At 50.6% G+C, this 20,865-nt stretch overlaps 1 protein-coding gene and 1 long non-coding RNA gene across 7 annotated transcripts in view; one reads left to right on the top strand and one right to left on the bottom strand.

The window, feature by feature from the left end:
• The window catches only part of SCUBE3 (signal peptide, CUB domain and EGF like domain containing 3), a 37,469-nt gene extending 19,662 nt beyond the window's left edge, over positions 1–17,807 (bottom strand). For all 6 annotated transcript variants that reach the window (XM_047860709.1, XM_047860710.1, XM_047860713.1 and 3 more), the window contains exons 1-4: positions 17,701–17,807; positions 4,994–5,116; positions 3,888–4,013; positions 1,086–1,220 (exon numbers count right to left, since the gene is read on the bottom strand). In XM_047860709.1, coding sequence (XP_047716665.1) covers positions 1,086–1,220; positions 3,888–4,013; positions 4,994–5,116; positions 17,701–17,785 — 469 coding nt within the window. In that variant the 5' untranslated portion in view covers positions 17,786–17,807. The remainder of the gene's footprint in view (positions 1–1,085; positions 1,221–3,887; positions 4,014–4,993; positions 5,117–17,700) is intronic.
• Positions 1–20,865, top strand: part of LOC125166714 (uncharacterized) — a 36,761-nt gene that overhangs the window by 12,351 nt on the left and 3,545 nt on the right. The window contains exon 2 of the long non-coding RNA XR_007152508.1: positions 17,327–17,452. This is a non-coding gene — a long non-coding RNA (uncharacterized LOC125166714). The remainder of the gene's footprint in view (positions 1–17,326; positions 17,453–20,865) is intronic.

Here is a 20,865-nt window from a genome sequence, read left to right as displayed (position 1 = left end):
CCCCTCCCTCCCTCTCAGAAATAAACATTTTAAACTGTTAAAAAAAAAAAAAAGAAAAAAACTTACGGGGTGCCTGGATGGCTCAGTTGGTTAAGCATCCGACTTCAGCTCAGGTTATGATCTCATAGTTCATGGGTTCAAGCCCTATGTCGGGCTCTGTGCTCACAGTTCAGAGCCTGGAGCCTGCTTCAGAGTCTATGTCTCCCTCTCTCTTTGCCCCTCCCCCACTTGCACTCTGTCTGTCTCTCTCTCTCTCTCTCTCTTTCTCTCAAAAATAAATGAACATTAAAAGAAAACTTTAAAAAACTCAAAAAAATAAAAGTAAAATCTTTAAAACAAACATGATTTCTCCTCAAAGAGCTTTCAGTCAAACTGGGAAGAAGATAACAATGTGAGTGGGAAGAAATTGGTACAGATTTTTTACTATAGAAATTACTATAAGATTTGCTTTAAAGTAAACTCTGTGCCCAATGTGGGGCTCCAACTCATGACCCGTGATCAAGAATCACATGCTCTACCAACTGAGCGAGCCAAGTACCCCTAATTACTATAAGATTTTATTCAACAAATATTTATTAAGCTCCCACTGCACGCAGAGCAGTGTATTAGGTTCCAGAGATACAAAGATAAATTAGACATAGTCCCTGCCCTCAGGGATGTCATAGTCAGTGTTGTGGGGGGGAGGCTGCATCACAGAAATAGACAACAGTATTCCACTATTCTTGCCTCACCCTCCCTATCCAATTCAAGGAATAAGGCATTAGTGAGCCCATCAGATAACGGCAGCTTAGAGCCCAGCCATCTATACTTAGGCACGACATCCACCTTGGGTCTGACACAGAGGATGCCCCATAGTAACCTCAATCCCACACTGATCCCAACCCCAGATGGATTCCCCCAGATTTTGCTCCAGCACAACATCTGTCTATGGAGCCCTTAGGATGTGATGGGTTGAGGGACAAGAGAAGGAGCTAGTGGGGTTGAGAATAGAGGATGAGACCCAGGGGGTCCTGAGGGAAAGCTCCCCAGCAGGTAGAGAGAAGCCTGGGAGTGCAGGGGTGGGACCTCTCAGGTCATGGGCTGACCTTCTGGCCGCTGGATGCAGGTGTGCTGGTTGTCGCTGAGGAAGAAGCCTTCCCGGCAGTGGCACTCATAGCTGCCCATCATGTTGACACAGCTCTGCTGACAGCCACCATTGCCCTCGGCACACTCGTCCACATCTGTGTAGGATAGGTGGTTGGTGAGGCCATGGGGTGCAGGCCAGGCTCCAGAGTATGCCCTGAGACTTCAGCACCAAGGGCTGAAACAGTCAAGAATCTAGCACACACTTCCCGACTCTAATTCAGCACCCAGCCTCAGGCCAGCAAGTTCTCACCCACTCATCAGCTAATGTTTCACTGTTTTTGAAGAGGCCACCCAAAGAGGGCAGAGCTGGGGAGCTAAACAGGTGGAGAGGGGACATTTAAACCTGGCTCACTTAGGTGAAGACTTGCCTCCCTTTCACTCACTTGTCAGAATTGGGTGTGAAGCCAGGGGAAATCAGGAAAGGAGCCAGGCTAAGAGGCACAGAGGTGAAAATAAAGATGGAGACTGGTCAGGAAGAGAAATGGGCAGTTGGTGGCAGCCAGGGAATGAGAGAACCTGGGATCTGGTTCTAAGTGCAGGGAGAACTATGGCCATGGTGCTGAGGTCTGAGGGGCAACAATGGGTAAAGGCAGCAAGCCTCAACTCCTCGCAGGGCAGGGACCATTTTTGTGGACAGGCTACAGCCCCATCCTTCCTCTCCTCCCTCCCCATGCCTGGGCTTGCTGCCATAGTCCCTAGCCTTTCTCCTATTTTGGTTTAACAAAACAGTCTGGTAGCTTGGCGAGGAGGGATGGGAGGAGAGCTGCCAGGCCACACCCTAATCACCACCCCAAATCACCACCCTCAGGTCCCAGAGCTAAGCTTATTTGGGGGCTCTCACTTGAATGCCTTGACTCCCTCTCTGTGCTACCTACTGCCCTCCCAAATCCATAGCCCCTCTCTGTCTTCCTTGGCCCAGGAGGCATCAGGGAGATTGGTCTCCAAACAGAGGAGCTGGAATTAGAGCTCCTGAGGCCCTCAACTGCTCCTCTCTTCCCATCCTCTCTGCTGATCCCTGAAACCCTGTCCTTTCCCCCATCTGGCCAAGGGCAGAGGGGCACGGATCCAGCAGGTTCCTGCCTGAGAGGTATACTTTCCTTTGCCTTATTCTTGTCCCTTCCCCCTCTGTCACTACACCCCTGATTTCTCCCCATCCATCTTCCACTGTGGCCCATCCTACATTCCATCCTTCCATATGCTCCCTTCTAATCCAACCTTATGACTTTGCTGCTCTAGCCAAGTTCTTTCCTCCAATTCTCAGTGGAGAAACAGACCTGGGGCATGGATGACTTAGGGTTCCCCTAAAAGCCAAAGGAAGAGTTGAGGCTTTGAACCCCAACCCTGGGGTTAGGGTTAGGTAGACCTCTGCTCCCTCTGACCCTTTCCATACCTACTCATTCTGTTATCCCTCTGGCTAGTTTCCCCCCAAACACAGGGAAATAAGACTTGGTGAGAATCAGGGGCCTAGTAAGGTCAAAGGCAACCAAACACCAGAAGCTGATGTTTCCGGTCCTGCAGGAAACTCTCTGTCCTGGTCAAAGTGTCACAGCTTCTCTTTCCAAAGGAGTCCCCAAACAGGCCCTCACAAATAACTGGGCAGAAAAGTGAGGTCCTTCCCGGTAGCTACAGTGGTGGGAGAGGTGGCCAGGGCTGGAGGGGGAAGGGTCCAGCAGGAATCAGGATGTAAAGGCCCGGGTTGGGAGTAGAAGCATGTAAGCCTGGTCCAAAGATGGAATGTGACTGGGTTTAGAGGCAGCTCTGTAGCAAGGAGGCTCTCAGACTAATAGAACGTCAGGTAATTCACTGGTTTGGTCAGTTGGGGAAGCAGCCTAGCTGCTTTTCTGGGCATCATTCCTCTTACTTCTCTTCCTTTCCTGGTCTTCTAGTCTTCCAGTCTCCTATTTTTGTTCTGAGAGCAGAGAGGAAGAATTTGGAAAAGGACCCCTGGCTTCACATCTCAATTCCTGTTCTGCTATGGGCTTCAGTTTTTCTGCTTGGGGAAGAATCTGACATGGTCCCAGTAATTTTCCAAAAAGATGTGAGACCAAAGTTGAGTTTAGTGCCCTAGAGATTCTCCTATCTCTGCTCCAGCCCCTGGGACAAAGATCAGGTCAGACTGAGGCCTAAGAAGTGAGGAGAGGGTGAACCTGGAGATTGCAGGATGAGCTGGGAGAAAACCAGCCTCAAGGGCCAGAGGCTTCCCAGGGCCAGGGAAGAAGCATCATCATCATCATCACCATCATCATCATCATCAACAACAACATTCCTCCCATGTATTGAACACCTACTCTGCTAAGGATTGTACAGGGCTCTTTATATATGTTGTCTCATGGTGATTCACCCAACAGCCTTTGAGTGGGATATTACCATCCTCATTTTAGAGATGAGGAAACTGAGGTTCCCAGAGATTTAGTTGATTTGCCTAAGGCCCCACAGATAGTAAGCAGGAGAGCAAGGATCTGGTGCAGCCAAATCACCTTCCACCATGCTCTGCTCTATATGGCTAAACCCACTATTGTCATCTTCTGACCCTTGTCCTGGGAGCACTTGCTAGCACCATCTCCTCTGCTGTTTTTCATCCAGCAGCAGGATTATTTCATCCTCAGTGCCCCGTCTCAAAGGGGAGACTGACCTTGTTCTCTATTTTGTGAGAATGCCACTTTCTGATCACCTTCCTCTTCTTGCCTGGGAACTGGGAAGGGCTGAAAACACCTCCTCCCCCACAAGACAGCCCCTGCCCACACCTTCTCTCCCTTGCTCACCCAGACAGTTGTGTCCATCATGTGCCAGGTGGAATCCATCATAGCAGGTGCATCGGTAATTTCCAGGGATGTTGACACAGTCATGCACACAACCTGCATTATCTTCTCGTTCACACTCATCCACATCTGTGAGCAAAGAAGATCTGAGGCAGCTGGACATGCCTCCCACTGTCCACCCCTGTGTTCAGCTTTGTGGTGGTTATGTATGTGTGTGTGTGTATAACCTTCTCTGTGTGTGTTTACATAATTACTTTCATAGCCTGCAAACCATTTTGCATTTTACTATTGTTTATCTAAACTTAAGTCATAAACATTTTCACGTCTCCCCCCGGTCTTTCTAATTACCACTGTACATGGTTGCAGAATATTCCACTGTGTTGCCAAATCATAATTCATTAATCTATTCTCTATTGTTAGATCCCTTCCATTTATTTTACTATTGTAAATAATGCATTAAAGGACATCTCCTGTGTGTTATTTTCTTTGAATTTCCCTTGAGTAGGTTCCCAAGAATAAAATTTCTGGGTCAAAGGGTATTCATACTTTTTAAATTTCCTGCTGGTGTGACAAAATCACTTTTCAATTCATAGTGTCACCAAGAATTAACGAGTGTACCTTGTCCGCTAAAGTGTTACCAACACTGAAGGTCGTAAATTTAAAATAACATCTCAAGACTGCTTTAATTTGCATTGCTTTAATTATGAGGGGGGAAGAATGTGTTTGTTTATGGTATGAAATTCCCTTGGGGTAAACTGTTCTCATCCTGTGGGTATGGTGTAAGGGTCTAAAGATGGAGGTTCCAGTGTCAGGGAGCCTCAGGCCTCAGTCCTGTGATCCTGATCCCCCGCCCCCGGCCAAGCTGTGAGGCTGTGAACTATTCCCAGCAGAACCTCAGCTAGGCTATATGGTGCCTTTGAGCAAATGAGAAAATGGTGCCCTCTCTGGGAAAAAAGTAGCTGGCCACCACTCCCAAGCCCCTTCTCCATGCCAGCAGGGACTGCAGGCCTTACTGTCCTGCACAGTGTGGCTAACTCTGGGCAGTGGCACCCATTTCCACACTCAAGCAGGCCCCCCCCCCCCTTCTCCAGGCACCCTCCCCGCCTCACCTTTGCAGTGTTTACCATCCCCTGTGTAGCCAGACTTGCAGATGCACTTGTATGACCGTGGGGTGTTCTGGCAGATAGCATCAATGTGGCAGTTGTCGGTCCCCTCCACACATTCGTCCACATCTGGCAGGGGCAGAGGAGGCACTTGAGACCCTCTGTCAGTGCATTCCAAGGGGTGTCTTGAAGGTGGTTCCCTAAGGGCAAAATCCCTTCTCCTCTAATGTAGAGACAGTGACCCCTCCAGAAGCAGGTGCTCTCCCACACCCTTCTGATTTCAGAGTGGGCTGACTCTGTAATTTCAGGAATTCAGAAAGAGCCCCCACTCCCCTCAGAAATACTTAATCCACAATGACAGCTAAAATTCCATCATTTGAAACACTTCTCTTTGATTGAAAAACAAACAAAAAACCCTTGGACTGGGTAGCACACTTACCTTGACTAGAAATGTTCACCTTAGCATGAATTAGTTTACCTCACTTCGGAGCAGGCTTAGAGGGAGGGGGAAGAGAAAAGGCATGGGGACAGTGGCCTCTGGAAAAGTGGCAGGGTCCAGCGGCCCTTAGTAATTGAGGGAGGAAGAAAGGAAGGAAAGGGGCCACCTGAGAAATCCTCATCTGCCTTACAATTCTGCTTGAGACCAGGCCTGCTCCCACTTGCCCATCGTTGTGCGAAGAATCTTGAGAGGAAAGAAGTTCCATCCTGGAAGATTTCCCTCAGACCCTGTGCTGTCAACAGCAGAGGGACTGGGACCTGGCAGGGGCTGGTATCAGCAATCTGAAGCCTGATAAGTGGAGCCCTTGTGACTGTCCAGTTGACTCAGGCTCATCAGTCTGCCTCCCTGAACTCTTCCCTCTAACCCAAGGTGTTCCTCTTGCTCCTGGCTCTCACTCTGGCACAAGGTGCTACTCTACTCACAGAGCTATGTTCAAGGAAGAAGCAGCCAAGATCTAGCAAAAAAGAGGATGGTTCTGAAAGGACCTAGGAAAGAGAATCATTGATCGTCTTTGCGCCAAAGATTCCAACTTCTGAGGCAGTATTTTGGTGTACATAAAGCTGAGCTAAACTATGGCTAAATGTTGCATTCAGTTGACAATGTTTTATAGGGTGTTTTTGTGAAAGGTACTATACTGAAGGCCATGGAGGCTCAGCAGTGACTCGGCCCAGCCAAAAGGAGAGACAAATAAGTAATATGAAGCAGGGTGTAGTTGAGTGCCCCAAAGACATTAGAGAAAAGAGGAGGGGGTCCTCAACCCTGGCTACACATCATCAGAGTTAACTCCCTAGGAGATGCCCAGCACCATCCCCGGAAGTTCTGGTCAACTAGCCCTCAGTATTTTTCTAAAGCTCCCCAGGTGAGTCCAATGTGCAGCCAGGCCTGACCTGACCAGGCCTGTTAAAAGGAAGATCAGAGGAGGAAGAGATTACTTCTAGCTGTGAACTGGGAAACCCAAGTGTATAAGTAGCAATGTGCAAATAAAGAAATGGGATTTGAAATCAAGACAGTGAATGGGGTGCCTGAGTGGCTCAGTTGGTTAAGCATCCTACTTCGGCTCAGGTCATGATCTGATGGTTTGTGGGTTGGAGCCCTGTGTTGGGCTCTGTGCTGACAGCTCAGAGCCTAGACCCTACTTCAGATTCTGTGTCTTCCTCTCTCTCTCTGCTCTCCCCCACTCGTGCTCTGTCTCTGTTTCTTAAAAGTGAGTAAATGTAAAAAAAATTTTTTTTAAGAAATCAAGACAGACTGCCGTGCTGGGTGATTCTAACTGCCGTAACTCACACTCTTCACCTCATTCAGGCTCTGTAGTCACGGTGTCTGCCTACTGGCCCACCCTGGGAACTCATGGGAAACACCCTGGGAAAGAATGGAGAAGGGGGGCATGAAGACTAGTTCATAAGAGAGGGCAAGAAGGAGCTCTGTAGAAAGTAAGAGCCTGCATGGAGTATCAGTTGATTCAACTGATGGAGAATAAATGGTACCAAGAAATGTACTCTCATAAATAGAGCCTAAGCTCTGGAACCAGTCAGTCAATCTCAGATTCAAATCCAGCTCTACCTCTCTAGGGAGGCTTTTCTGATTCTCTTATTTCTTTCTCTTCAAAATGGGGATAATACTGCTCATGAGAGTCTGTGAATAGTTGATAAGCTAATTTGTGTAAAGTACCTAATAACATGGCTGGTAAATAATATGTTCCCAATGTAGAGAAGTTGGTTCTGACAACAGGTACCCTAGGACTGTGCTGTCTATATGATGGTAGCCATGAGGCACATATGGCTACTTAAATTTAAATTAATTTAAAATTCTGTTTATCAGTTGCATTAGGCCAAGTGCTCAATAGCCATATGTGGCTAGTGGCCACCATCAGTGGACAGCACTTCCAACATCACAGGAAGTCCTATTGGAGCACTGCTCTCAGAATTAAGAAGGGGTATTCTTAGGCCCGGGGGGATCAAAAAACTTCCTGAGAAGTGGGATTCAAGTAGAGTTTTGGAGGTTGGATAAACATTTGACAGAAGAAAGAGATTTCAAATGTGGCTAAATGTATGAAGAAAGACAAGGCACCCAGAGGTCCTGTCCTTATTGTCTGTCCCCGCATTTATACACACCCTCCATGGTGTGGAAAGTTTGGTGTTTTTTTTTTTTTAACTAATTCCAATGTTTGAATGGCCTAAGGCTTGGTTTATATATTCTTATTGGGTCCCTGGAGGAGGGGGGACTGGATGATTGATCGCCCCCTCCTTGTGGTGACCCTTGTAAGTCTTCGAGGCTGGCATGGGGCACTGGACAATCCCAGTGGCTAATAATCATCCTGTCTGTCCTGCTTTGAGCCGTCTTCTGTTCTTGCCATCTCTTCCCCAGCAGCTAGCAGGGCAGTTTGGAATCCCATCTAGAAGCTCTCCCTCTGGGGCCATCTCAGAGGTACATGCCTATCTCTGAATCCCTGGGTGCTTCGCTGGAGTCTGCACCAGGCTCTCTGGGCTCTTAGTTCTTTCCTTTGCCTCCTGTTCCCTGCTAACTAGTACCAGAGTGCCCCCGGTGCTGATGGCAGCAAACCCAGGCTTCCTGGTAATGCCTTTAGACTCTTCCAGCACCTGGGCTTCTCCCACCATCCTACCCACAACCTCATCTCCCTGCTCAGAGTGCTTCTCCTTCTCCAGAAAAGAGTCTCTGCTCTGGAAGACTTTATCTCCTACCTACTCCCCCTACAACATCTAAGCCTTCTGCCCCCGTCCAAGCATTCACACACATCTCCTTCTTCACATTGGATATGCAGTCCTCCCTTTTCTAGCCATTCTGTTCCCAGCTTCCCAAATCTGGCTCAAAATGGTCTTCCCCAAAGCCCTTCCTGGTAAGCCCTATTCCTAAAGAGTTTCAGGTCCAAGAGGACTCCGTTTGCCTCGGCTCACTTGCTGCCATTGCTAAGTTGCTCTGCTAATGCTGAATGCCGTCTCGTCTGGCATGTTCAACTTTCCTCACTTGGCTGGTTATTCACTGAGGACAGGACCCTTCAACCATTTGAATGGAATCTTTCGAAGCAGTTCAGGCCTAAAATAGAGCTCTGAAATAGGGCCCCAAATTATATCCAGTGTCTCCTCCTTTTGCCAGTCCATTCTTTCAGAGCTGCCTTCACCACATCTGCCCACCCACGATTTGTCCATGCAGGGAATCCCTTCAATACCCATGGGAATAGTCTCATTTCAGCTCTGAGGGTGCAAGTATTTTCTACCGACCTGACAAACAGTTGATGCTAGTTGGACATGGATTGGTTTAGACTGGTGATTCCCGACCCTGGCTACACACTGGGATTCCCTGGGGCCCTTTTTAAAAATATGGATATCTAGGCACTCTTCTAGACCAGCTGCATCTGGATTTCCAGGGTGAGGCTGGGCTGCTGTCTGTCTTCCTTTCCCAACTCAGATAATGTGAATAGATCATTTGCCTGACCTGGGAAGACACTGAGGGCAGCAAGATGACAGAGTGTTTGAGAAAAGGGTTTCTGGAGTGATACTGTGTCAGTTCAAATGCCAGTTCTGCCAGTGTCTGTGTGGTCCTGGGCCAGCTTCTGAACTTCCCTGCTCCTTTCTCTGTAAATGGGAATTATAATGATAGTGCCTCCTCATGGGGCTGCCATGAACATCAAATTAGTTAATACTAATCAAGTATTTAGCGCTGCAGCACAGGCATATAGTAAGTGCTCAAAAAGGTCCGCCGTTTTTATTCCTTCTCTCCAACTTTCTCCTCAGTATCATTTCTGAACCCATCTCTGCTCCTCCCTTCCCCTTATCGGAGCCCCATTTCAGGCCTGGTGTGGGGAAATGCGGCACCGAGAGAGCATGTGATGGTACAGGGAACTTTGGAGAGACACAGCCCTGAAGGTACCTCCTCCACCACCTGCCCCACCCATGCTGGAAGCTGCCCAAGATGGAGGATGAAGTATATAAGAGGCCAGTTTTAACCAAAAAGCTGCTCTCCACAATCCTTTGTGGTTGCTATCCATTTGTGCTTTTACCACCACCCCAGGTATGAGGCTGGATCAAAAGCTGAATTGGGGGAGAGTGGCAGCTGCAGAGATACTACAGATAAGACCTCCCTGCCTCACCCTCTCCTGGCATGAATGCATGGGTCTGTAACTGCAACAGCTTTCCCCAGCACCATCTGACATTTCTTCTGGATTTGCTTCAGCACCTAGCAGAAGGCTCCATAAACTCTGCTCAGTATGGGGAGGACGGGTGGGATATGGGGGTGGCGTACAAAGGAGGAGAGGGCAGACCAGAAAGGGTGCATTATTTGAACATAGGCAATCCTAAGATTGGAAAGTATACCCCAAAAGGAAAGCAGGAGGACCCTCAAGGAAACACTTCATCTACTTCAAAATTTGGCCCAAGTCCAGCTCAAGAATAACAACAAATGGAAATGAGCAGAATGCAGGCTGCAGATAAGCAGACACCCCTAGGGAAAACCTACCCACCTTTACATTACTACAGTAGTTACCCTACCATTCACAGCAGCTAGGGGTAGTGTGGGCAGATTGGCTGGGCCCAGTGAGAAGGTCCAAAGCAGCCTGCCTGGGGTCCTAATGTGCCCACCTGACTGACATCCTTCTTGCCGAGGCCAGGTTGGCCCAGGGTATGTGGGCTTAGTGCAGGCTCTCTGATCTCCTGACCAATCACTTGTGATACCCTTGCATGCTGCCTGTACCATTATTTAACTTTTATTTAGTTCACATGTATTACCTTCCTCCTGAAGCCTTCCTGAGGCTGTGGCTTCCGAATCTTTGAAAGCCACATGGCTGCTAGAAGGGAGTTGAACATATTCATTCAGCCACTCAACAAATAATTATTGCGCATTTGCAACATGCCAAACACTGTGCCAGGAGCTGGGCATCCAGCTGTGAACAAGACAGAGTAATATACTTGAGGCATTCAGTAAATATTTGTAAAACAGATGGGTGGATGTATCGGCGGATAGATGGATGGATTGGTGGGGAAGTGGATGAGGTCCATATTTGTGGCATCTTCTCTGTTCTATGTTACTACAAGGAAAAAGCTTTTTATCTTCCTGTGACTACCCCCCCTACTGTTCTAGGTGGAGAGCAGTCCTAGGAAATTTATCTTAAATTAAGGGTAAGGGGATAGGAAACTCAGAGAAAGGAAGATACCCACTTAAAGGCATCCATTTGGTGATGCAGAGGCCAGAAGAGACTGGGACCAATGAATCCAGGGTATAGGAATAGGATCCATAGGCTCTCAGGGTCTTCAGATAGTATCTGGAGCTGCTCTGGTGTCTCTTCAGAACATCCTTATTCAATAGATGTTCTTCAGCCTCAGTGTTAACTAGCTCTTGATGACAGGGCACCAGGGTCTACTTGAGACCAGCATACTATTACTGCTCCTGGTTAGTTCTCTTAAACTTTCCTCCATGTTAAGTAACATCCAAAGCAGAACCACCTTTGGCCATGACACCCTAACCTGCAGCCTGCACACACATACCTGTATGTGTGTACGTGTACCCTACCTCTAGATCAAAAGGGCAACTCGGGAAACCGGTGGAGCCTGGCTTCCTAGCTGTGGCTTCTCAAGCTGTCTTCCCGATTCGGAACTGGGTGGAGACTCTGTGACCTCAACTGGAGCCTGGGCCCATCCTCAGCCTGGGCAAAGTGTAGGCAGGGGCAAAGAAGGCCTGGAGAGAGTCCAGGAAATCATACAAATGACCCCAAGGAGAGGAGACAGAGCACTTTCTTCTTTTTATTTAAAAAAAAAAAAAAAAAAAAGTAGGCTTCCTCTTATATAAGCTTAGCCTACTCAGCTGAAGAGCCAGGAAAAGAACTTGGTGCCTGGTGACTGGAGGAGAGTGGGGCTGACCTGAGAGTCTTATCACCATCAAGAGGCCTTGGTGAGTTTCTCTCTGAAGTTCCTACCACCTTATCCCTAAACTAGCTCCTTGCTCATCTGAATGTACCCCACATGGACAATAATTTTCTCCTTTTCAGTGTGGACAGATGAAACCAACCCTGAGTCAGAGGCCTTCAGAGGCTGGGTTGGTAGGGGATCCTAGGGGGAGGGAGGAAAGAATAGAACACTGGAGAGACGGGGGCAGGGAGGCAGGTGGTGGGCAAAGGCAGGTTCCAGTTTCATGATTTATCAGTCTGATCTCTTTAAACTGATGGAGAAAATAACGTAAACAACAATGATGTCAGGTGATGCATAATTAGGTGTGCAGAGCTTTCACATACGTTATTTCACGTGGTCCTCAAATGGTTCCGTCTCTCAATACATAGATGGGGAACAAGCCCAGAGAGGGAAAGAGCAAACAGCTTGTGCAGAGCCAGACCCTGGGTTTTCTGACTCCTCATTCAGCACTTGCTCACTACGTGCTATTATCTATAAACACCTGAGGGAGTAATCTGTGCCTTAGTCATTGTGTCCCCCCCACCCCCCAACCCTGCCCCAACTCAGCACACGGTTCAGCATGAAGCAAGCATCTGATACATAACCATGGAATGGCCTGGAACTGACATCTGGATGTTCCTGGTAGGAAATCAGCAGTAGGCATGTGGGTGCCCGGAGGCTTTGGGCATGGGGGTAGCTGGAGGGAGGGCAGGGCTGAGTGGTGGGCAAGGAAGGAGGGCAGTGCAGTATGGTAGGCACAGACAGATGTGCAATGAGGAATGGGTGGGCAGTGCGGCAGAGGGCAGGTGTCTCCTGCCCTTGGATTCACTATGCTGGGCCAAGCAGCTGGTTAGAAACAAAAACAAACACCAGGGATACAGGTTCCTGCTGTTAACAGCTTCAAACCGCCAGAGGAAAACTCCAAATAAATATAATTAGAAACTTGTAAAAACGTCCTCTCTGTAAACTTGCTCCCCAGGGTCTAGCCTCTAAGCTCCCCCTTTCTTCCAGTCCCCCTGCCCCCCATGTCCACATATCCCAACACTCTACCCTCACCCAGGGACTCCTTAGATCTGTTTCCTTATTCTGGATCTTCCCTCCAGCCTAGCAGCTCCTACCCAGGTTTTCCCTCAGCTTGTCACCATCAGTGACCGGATGTGGACAGCCCCTAGCTTGGGGCTCCAAAATCCAAACCCCACAGCTCTCTAGGGCTATGGTTACAGCCACAGGGAAACCATAGGTTAAGAGTGAGGGCCACAGTGCCCTATTTAGGAGTCATCTTTTCACCTATAGGGCCGAATCAGTGCATCCAATGGCAACTACAAAACAGTGCCTTGGTCTGAAAAGGGGAGAGTTGTCGAGGCTGGAGCAGAGTACAGAGGGCTAGTGTTGGAGCTGAGAATCTATGATGTAGGACCAAGGACTGGGGCCTAGGGGCCTTGCCCAGATAGTATTCAGTTCCCAGAATACAGACATTTCAGCTCCACTTTTCAATGTTGTTACACGCACGCTCAAACACACATTTGTTTTGTAGGGGCTGTTTTGAGGGGGAAATACTCTACTTAAGGACAGAGAGCTATCAGGTACTTGTGGCCCCAGGAAACTGAGGTGGAGCAAGAAGGGAGGAGTAGCCAAGTGACAGACTCAGGCAGGGAACAGTAGAGTAGGGTCCAGGGAAAAGAGGGCCTGAGTGTCAGGTGAGAAGCCTGCAGAGGCCTGGCTGCAGGACCAAGGCTTGCTATAGTGTCTTCTGCCTTCAGCAGGAAGGATCTCAATGAGATACGCAGAATCTCAGAGCTGAAAAGGACCCTACTGATACTCTAGTCCATTTTACAGGTGAGGAAGAGAATTTCAGTTATTTCCTCAAAGGTCCCAGTCCTTAGGCTCTGCATCTACCAAAACCCACTGGCACCAAATGCCCCAGCACATGCCATTTGGAGCTGGCAGTACGTGGCACGGCAGGAGAATGGCCAGTCTGGTGACAGAGGGGCCAACGGGGGAGAGGGGAGGGTCTATGCCCCCTCTTAGCCCAGGTGACTGTCTCCTGTACCCCTCAAACATCCCTGGGTTGGCAATTGTATCACTTTCGCCCCAAGGACCAGCAGTCCCTGCTTCCAGACTCCTGTCTCATAACTGAGCCTGAAGAAGCTGTCCCCAGGTCTGGGCCTCTTGCGGGCACTGCCAGCCTCAGAGCAGCTCTGCAGTTTCCAGCCCTGACAGGGACTCTTTCTTACAAGTGGTCATGTGCTAGGGGTACGGGACGTCAAAGGAGGCCCACGCCCTGACACGCGGGGACCAGAATCGGGAGCAGGGACTGGGGTGAGTTCCGGCAGCGAGCCCCTCCACCTCCATCTTCTCAAGAGGGTCTGAAGCCATCCGTTCCCTTCCCCCACCCTCAATCCAAGGCACTGGACCAAGCCATTCCTCTTCTTTACTTCTCCAACGAAAACAAAACGCACACTGCCCCGCTTCCTTTTTCCTCTCACTGGAGCACTGCGCGCGCACGCGCGCGCGCGCACACACACACACACACACACACACACACACACACCCTGAGTCATGCACACGCACGCTCGCACGCCCCAGTGAACGCACACCTCACATTCCCAAACTCACACCCAGGGCCAGCTCCTTTTACAACAGGTCCCAGCCGCTCACATCTCAAACCGGTTCTCATGCTCTCAGATTCCTGAAGGTTTCAGAAAACAATCTCATTTAGAGGTTGCTGATAACTTTCTTCTTTCTCTGCCTGTAGTAATTCTGGCCTCCGTGTCTTCTGTTCCCCTCTCTCATTCCACCCTGCAGACACTCCAGGAGATGAGGGGTCAGAAGTAGAGAAGTTCTTCCCTGGCCCCAGCCTTTCCCCACCACCCTGGGGGACATGTCACTGAGAGAGGAAAGGTCAAAGGGATTCCTGAGGAATTTCTAAGTAGTCCACCCCCCCCTTCTCCACCCTTCTGGAAAAATGGGAGTAGGGGAGGAAGACAGGCTTCGAAGCAACTGATTGAAGATCAGGCTCCAAGAGTGGGGACTGACTCTCTCGCTCTCCCCAGTATGGCCTGGATGGGGCACGGGCAATAGCCGCTGCCGACGGGGCCACCCTCACCCGCTGACACGGTTATGGTTTTCATTTCATATTTTGGAGGGAGGGGCTAGGAGGAACAGTCCCCTCACTGTAAGAGCTGGCCACAGGAGCCTAGGGAAGCGGGGAGGAGAGGAAACAGCCACATTAAAGAGGAAGAGAGGGGTGGGGGAAAGAAAGAGAGAGACACACATACTCCCAGACAGAGACCCGGAGAGACGTACAGAGACAGAGAGACACTGTTTGCTGCCAGAGGAACGCTCTCAGTCCCAGGGATGGTGTTACTTGGAAATTCTAAATACAAGACTTTATCAAAAATTTATCCCTAATGAGAAGAGAAAACAACCAGGTAAACTAAACGGCCAGGCTGGCTCTCCTGAGCCAGCCCTGGGGACAAGTTTTCCCTGGGAGGCCAGGAGACCTTTTCATTCAGCTGTAACTTGAGCCCTAAGCAAGGATTAGGTCTTTTTAACCACTGCTGCACACCCCCCCCCCCCCCCAAGAAAAGCAAAGCAAATTAATGCTTTTAAGTTAACAATTATCTGGGTTATCCAGTCTGTCTACTTTAAAATACAGAGACAGGCACTTGAAAAATACTCAAAACCATGTACCCTCATGCTCACTCACTCGTAGTCACACAAGCTTACCCACCCACTCAATCCACACACAGTTCTCAAAGATACTAAAGTGTACATATCCACGCTTAATAACCAAATCACAGTAGACACTGACACCCAACTACATCACCTGTGGGTGAGCATGGTAAACTTCCCTCTCACACACACACTCACCTGTATACTCAGGGCTTCCTTCCTTGTCTCTCCCCATCCTCCCCATCCCTTTCCACTTTGGTTCTTTGGGAGGATGGAATCTCTGGAGAAAAGGCGCTTAAGTATATAGTACCTGTACTCTACATATAAACACACACCCGCACACACATATACACACTACACCCAGAGGTATAATAACTGTGCAAGGTATTTGCCAAGAGTTTCTATAATTTAAAGAAACCCACTAGAGCTTCCTTTAAAAACATGTGGCATAAGGGCACACCTGCTGGCACTAGTGACACCTAGGAGATATGTTTCGGAGCAAGGGATGACCACAGCACTCCCATCTATGGGTAAGGCTGCTTGTCACTACTTGTCCTTCCTGTGGCACTGGCCTGCAGATTGGGGTCCAGAGATAGCCCTCTAACCCAACAGACCTGTTGTTAGGCAATCTCTGGCAGTCCAGGTTGATATATTTCCTGAATAGCAGCATCAAAGGTAGCTGAAATGACAAGTTTCCACTCTATGGCAGGCTAGACTCAGGGATCAGAAGGAAGGAAGATGCACAGCTAATTGCAGCCCAGTCAGAGTGAGTGTGGCCTGAATAGGAGATAGTGAACAAAACTCTTAGTAAGTTCCTTGAGGGCAGGGGCCTCCACTCTGGCTGCATATCCCCACAGCACCCAGCAGGGTGTCTGATGAAAGAGGAAGCACCTCGGAGGGATTCTGAGTCCTTCTGTTCCTGAACAATGAGCTGATCTCCGCTTGGCACCTGTCCCTTCTAGGAGTCTCCATCAGCCCTGGGAACCCCCTTGAATATACTCTTTGCTCCCCCTTTTGCCCCCAGCCCCCCCAGCCTCACTAGGCCACTACAGACACTGGCTCCAAGTTGAAAGAGGTCCTTATCTTGTCTCTAGATTACTCGAATGAAATCTGTTCCTTCCTTCAGACTAAACTCCCTAGCTAATTCCATGTTATGAGTAAGTCAGCACACACTACAAAAGCCAGCTTTGTTTATGAAAACACAAGCAAATCCACAGTGGGAGAGGGGCTGCTCCCAGGCTGGGGGTGGCAGTGGTCGTGGGCTGTATGGAAGCAGGATGGGAGAAGAGGCAGTTTGGGGTGGGAAGGGGTGGGGGTGGGGTCTGGTCTGTGACAGCTGAGAATCTCTAGTACTCGGGTCCTGTTAAAGGACAGGTTGGAGGAGGAAGGGGGTGGTTGAAGAGGCAGTGTTTGGGAGAAGAGGATGGCATTGATATGGCACCTTCCTTTTAATGAAGTGGGAGCCTATCCAGTACACAGAGCAGCTTAAGGGCCAGGTGCTCAGTCTCCGGGGACACAGCGACCCGACTGCCAGAGACTCAGGCTTCCCCAACTCCCAAGTTCAACTTTCCCTTCTGGCTCAGCCACTTCCACACCCCAGCTTGGCTTCAGGAGTCCCTGGGACAATAGGCAGAATCATATCCTCCTCAGCAAAGCGTTGCCAGGAGGAATTTTCTTTTTGTCCATATAAATCTCTTCCCGGGTGAGGACATGATGGGGGAAGGGTGCAGCAAGAGGTCAAGGGGGAGGGGAGGCTGTCCCCAAGAGATCTGTAGCCCACCAGCCTGGTTTCTGCCAGCAAAGCCTTGGGACTGGCCAGGCAATGAGCCTGGGGTCAGGGATGGGGGCCGGAGGGCCTCCCTGTCTCTCTCTCTGTAATTCCTAGAGGGATCTGTCAGAGCTCCCCGGCCTGGAATTTTACTTTGTTATTTTAATGCAATTCTGACCTGGATTTAAATGGAATTGGAAACCCGAGGCCTTAATAAATAAATATTATGATAAGAAATGAAAGCCATGCAAGACGAAAGAGATTTCCCCCCAAAGAGGCAGAAAGCGACATTCTTGCTGGGAGCCAGTCAGAAATTTTCTTCTCTTCTTCAGCCCCTTACCATCCAGTGAGAGACGAGCTGGTTTTTCCAGAAAAGATCCTATTTTTCTTTAACATTTTTCTACTGATAAGACAACAACTTGGAAATTTTGTCTGACTTTGCATGAGGGCTGGGGGTGAGGGGAAGAAATACATGGCATGGCTGAAAAGTTTCATTCTCTCAGTCTCTCCAGGCCACAGCTTAAGTTTCTGGCAATGTCTGAGAAGAGAAGATTCTCTCTCAAACTTTTGGAGGACAGGAAGTCTTTCGAAGATGCTGGGGTGGCAATGAAGTCGGGAAGAATTCTGAGGTGCGTAGCGACTTCTGCCCAGGGTCCCCCAAACTTCTCACTGCTCCGTGTCGCTCCTGGCTCCTCCAGCCTTTCGCCCGGGACGCAGCGCCCAGAGGTTAGGTCCCCAGCCGGAGTGCGGGTGCACAGTGCTAGGCTCTGACAGCGGCACGCTCCCCAGCACCTGCCCTGCCCCTCGGAAATCGCACCCCCGCCCTCGGGCCCCGCAGCCCCCGCAGCCCCGCCGCCGCGCGCCCCTCCTTCCTTACCTTGCGAGGCTTTGCTGTGCTGGGCGGCGCGGGCGTGGACCAGCAGGACGAGCAGGCAGAGCCCGGGCACGCGCCCCGAGCCCATGGCTGGAGCTCCCGGGGGCCGGGCGGCCGGGGCCGGTCTCGCAGCCCCCGGAGGGCGGAAGCCGGCCGGGCCCCCGCGCGGCGGAGGGGGGAGGGGAGGGGGCGTCCCGCCGGGGCCGGACCGGGGGCTGCGGGAGCGGGGTGCGGACCGCGGTGCCCTCGGCGGGAGGCTCCCGATGCTGCCGGCTTCTCCCGGCCCGACGTCGGGGAGAGCGAGGCGGAGAGAGGCTGGGGGCGCCCGGCGCCGATGACGGAGGGGAACCCCCGCCCTCTCCAACCCGGGCTCGGCTAGCGGCGGCGGCGGGGCTGCTGCGTGTAATCCCACCCAATTCCCAGCTTCGCCCGGAGAGAGCTGCAGCCGGAGAGCGCGCAGAGCCCGAGCGAGGGACCTGAGAAAGGGGAGGGGAAACGCAGCGCCAGAAACACGCCCTTTCTGCCTCTCTTTCTTCCTCTCTCGCTCCTTCTCCGTCTCTCAGGCTCCGTCTCTTTTTCTTCGCCTTTCTCCTCCTCCTCCTCTTTCTCCTCCTCTCCTCGCTCCTTTTCGTTTTCTTCCTCCTCCCCCTCCTCCTCCACCACCTCCTTTTTCGTGCCCTTTTTTCTTTCAAATGGGGCCTCGGCGCGGCGGCCGCTCCCCCTGCGCTCCCGGGCGCAGCGGCCCCCTCCCCAGGCTGCCGGGCCGCTGCCTGCAGGAATTTACAATCCGGCGCTGGGGGAGCGGGCCCGGTCTCCATGGAGACGGCTTCCCCGGGAGCAGGGAGGTCAGGCGCAGACCGCGCACAATCAATGGATCAATGCAAGCCCCGCTCGGCTCCAGACCAAACAGCACCCGGCTCCGGCTCGTCCTCTCTCCCGGCGGAAAGAGTGGGGGAGCTAGGGTGCGCCCCCCACTCTCGCACGAGATGAGGGCCGTGCGACGCAGGTTTGCACGCACACCTCCACGAGGAGACAAAGAGAGCTCGGGGTGTCGGGGAGGCTGGGGCAGACAGGACCGCACTGGCGCCCCGGCACGTCCGCCGACACAGCCCGACACGGGAGATACAGCCACATAGGACCTCGAAAAACTGAGAGTGACACCGATTTCGGGCCGAGTGAAGCCCTTCCAACTCTTACCTCCACCACATCCCCCACCCTCGGGTCTCAGTACCCATTTCTAGTGCTGAGTGCACTTTGAGGACCAAGAAGAAAGTAGACTTGCCCCCAGCTAAACCTGCCAGCCCCAGGGCAGACTCCCTGGCCGTTAAGGCCTTGGAGGTAGACCACTGAGTCACCCTACCCATATAGAAGTGGGCTCACATGTAGAACACTGTCATGCACTCAGCACAGGGGCAAAAGCTAACCCCCAGGAATATGCGTATGTGTGTAAATACAGACACAAAGATCTGCACAACATACTTCTCCAAACTTGCCTTCACAGCTTCAAGATGTGGTCCTAACTAGCCCATTCTTTTTTTTTTTTTTTTAATTTTTTTTAATGTTTATTTATTTTTGAGAGAGAGAGAGACAGAGTGCGAGCAGGGGAGGGGCACAGAGAAAGAGGGAGACACAGAATCCAAAGCAGACTCCAGGCTCTGAGCTGTCAGCACAGAGCCCATCCCTGGGGCTTGAACTCACCAACTGTGAGATGGTATCATGACCTGAGCTTAACAGACTGAGCCACCCAAGAGGCCAATAACTGGTCCATTCTTAACCCTTCGTGTCTCCAACTGCAGGGTAACAGAGGAAAAATAAATGATATTTTTAAAAATAAAGGCAAAGGGCATAAAAGCAGTGTCTCCAAACCATGGACACTGTCCATGGATTTATAGACATTTTCTTTTATCTTAGAGGAAAGACCCCTTGAAACGTGGTGAAGGCTTTCTTAGAGTATGGCGCTTCAGTCAACCTGAGACCATGCCAGGATCCAGACAGTTACTTATGCTTCAGAACCACTTTTTTTTTTTTTTTTTTTTTTTTAAAGAGAGAGGGAGAGCATGCAAGCAGGGGAGAGGGGCAGAAGGAGAGAGAGGGAATCTTAAGCAGACTCTACACTCAGCATGGAGCTCAACGTGGGGCCCCATCCCACGATCCTGGGGCCATGACCTATGCTGAAATCAAGAGTCAGACCCTCAACCGACTAAGGCACCCTAAGAGCAAATTTTTTGCAGGGAGGAGGACCCTGAGACTCAGACTAACCTCACAGAGCCCTTAGGGTACCCAGGAGGAAGGGACCATGACCAGAATCATCCTGAAAATAACTCAGTTCTTAGACCCTTGACACTGGCAGCCCACATCAGCTAGGTGACAGGTGTGATATGTCAGAGATCTCCTGAGCCCCCAGGGAGAAGAACTGAGCCCTTCCTTCCCTAGGGGTTGAGTAGAAAAGTAGGAGGATGGAAACAGACTTAAGCGTTTGAGTTTTTTTGTCCCGTCTGTATCCTGGGATGAAGATTGCCTTTGGGCAAGTCACATCTCAATGGGCCTCAGTGTATTCTAGAAAACGAGAGGGTGGATTAGCTCCTTGGTGGAAAGGAGACAGTTGCCCTTAGGAAGTCTGGAGGAGGAGGTCTTGAGTATGCCTGCTTGGCATGAGAGATGATGGTTGGGATGGAAGCACACAGATGATGGAAATGGTGTGGAGGCCACAAAAGTTTGGGTCAAATGATCTCCCAGGTCCCTGCCAGCTCTGTCACCCTGGGACTCCCTCCCTCTTTCATTCCATTGGCAAACCCCTCCCCTTGAAGCTGCTTTACCTGCTGCCACCAATTACGTATAGGGCTGGGGGACAAGTGCAAACTTGCCATCCTCTCTGCCCCAAACTAGAGTGGTTAAAAAAGAAAAAAAAGAATTGGAGGTTCCCAGATGGTGCCTGATCTACATGGGGGGACAGGGAGAGAGCTGAGGAGCCCCCCCAAGGCAGGGAAGGGAGATTACACCATGCCTTGCTTTGTCTCTCTGCCTTGCTGTGCACACTCGTGTGAGCTTCTCTGGGTCCCTAGGGAGGAGGGCTCCAGCTCACCCCCCTCTAAACCACAGGTGAGGTGGGCATGAAGAATTCTATAGGGGCAGATTAGTAGGTTATCTCGGACCTTCTCTCTAATTCAG

This window comes from Prionailurus viverrinus, chromosome B2 (genome assembly GCF_022837055.1).
Source record: "Prionailurus viverrinus isolate Anna chromosome B2, UM_Priviv_1.0, whole genome shotgun sequence".
Classification (NCBI taxonomy): Eukaryota; Metazoa; Chordata; class Mammalia; order Carnivora; family Felidae; genus Prionailurus; species Prionailurus viverrinus.
Note: the sequence above shows the minus strand (reverse complement) of the source record. Positions and strands in the feature narration are given on the sequence as shown.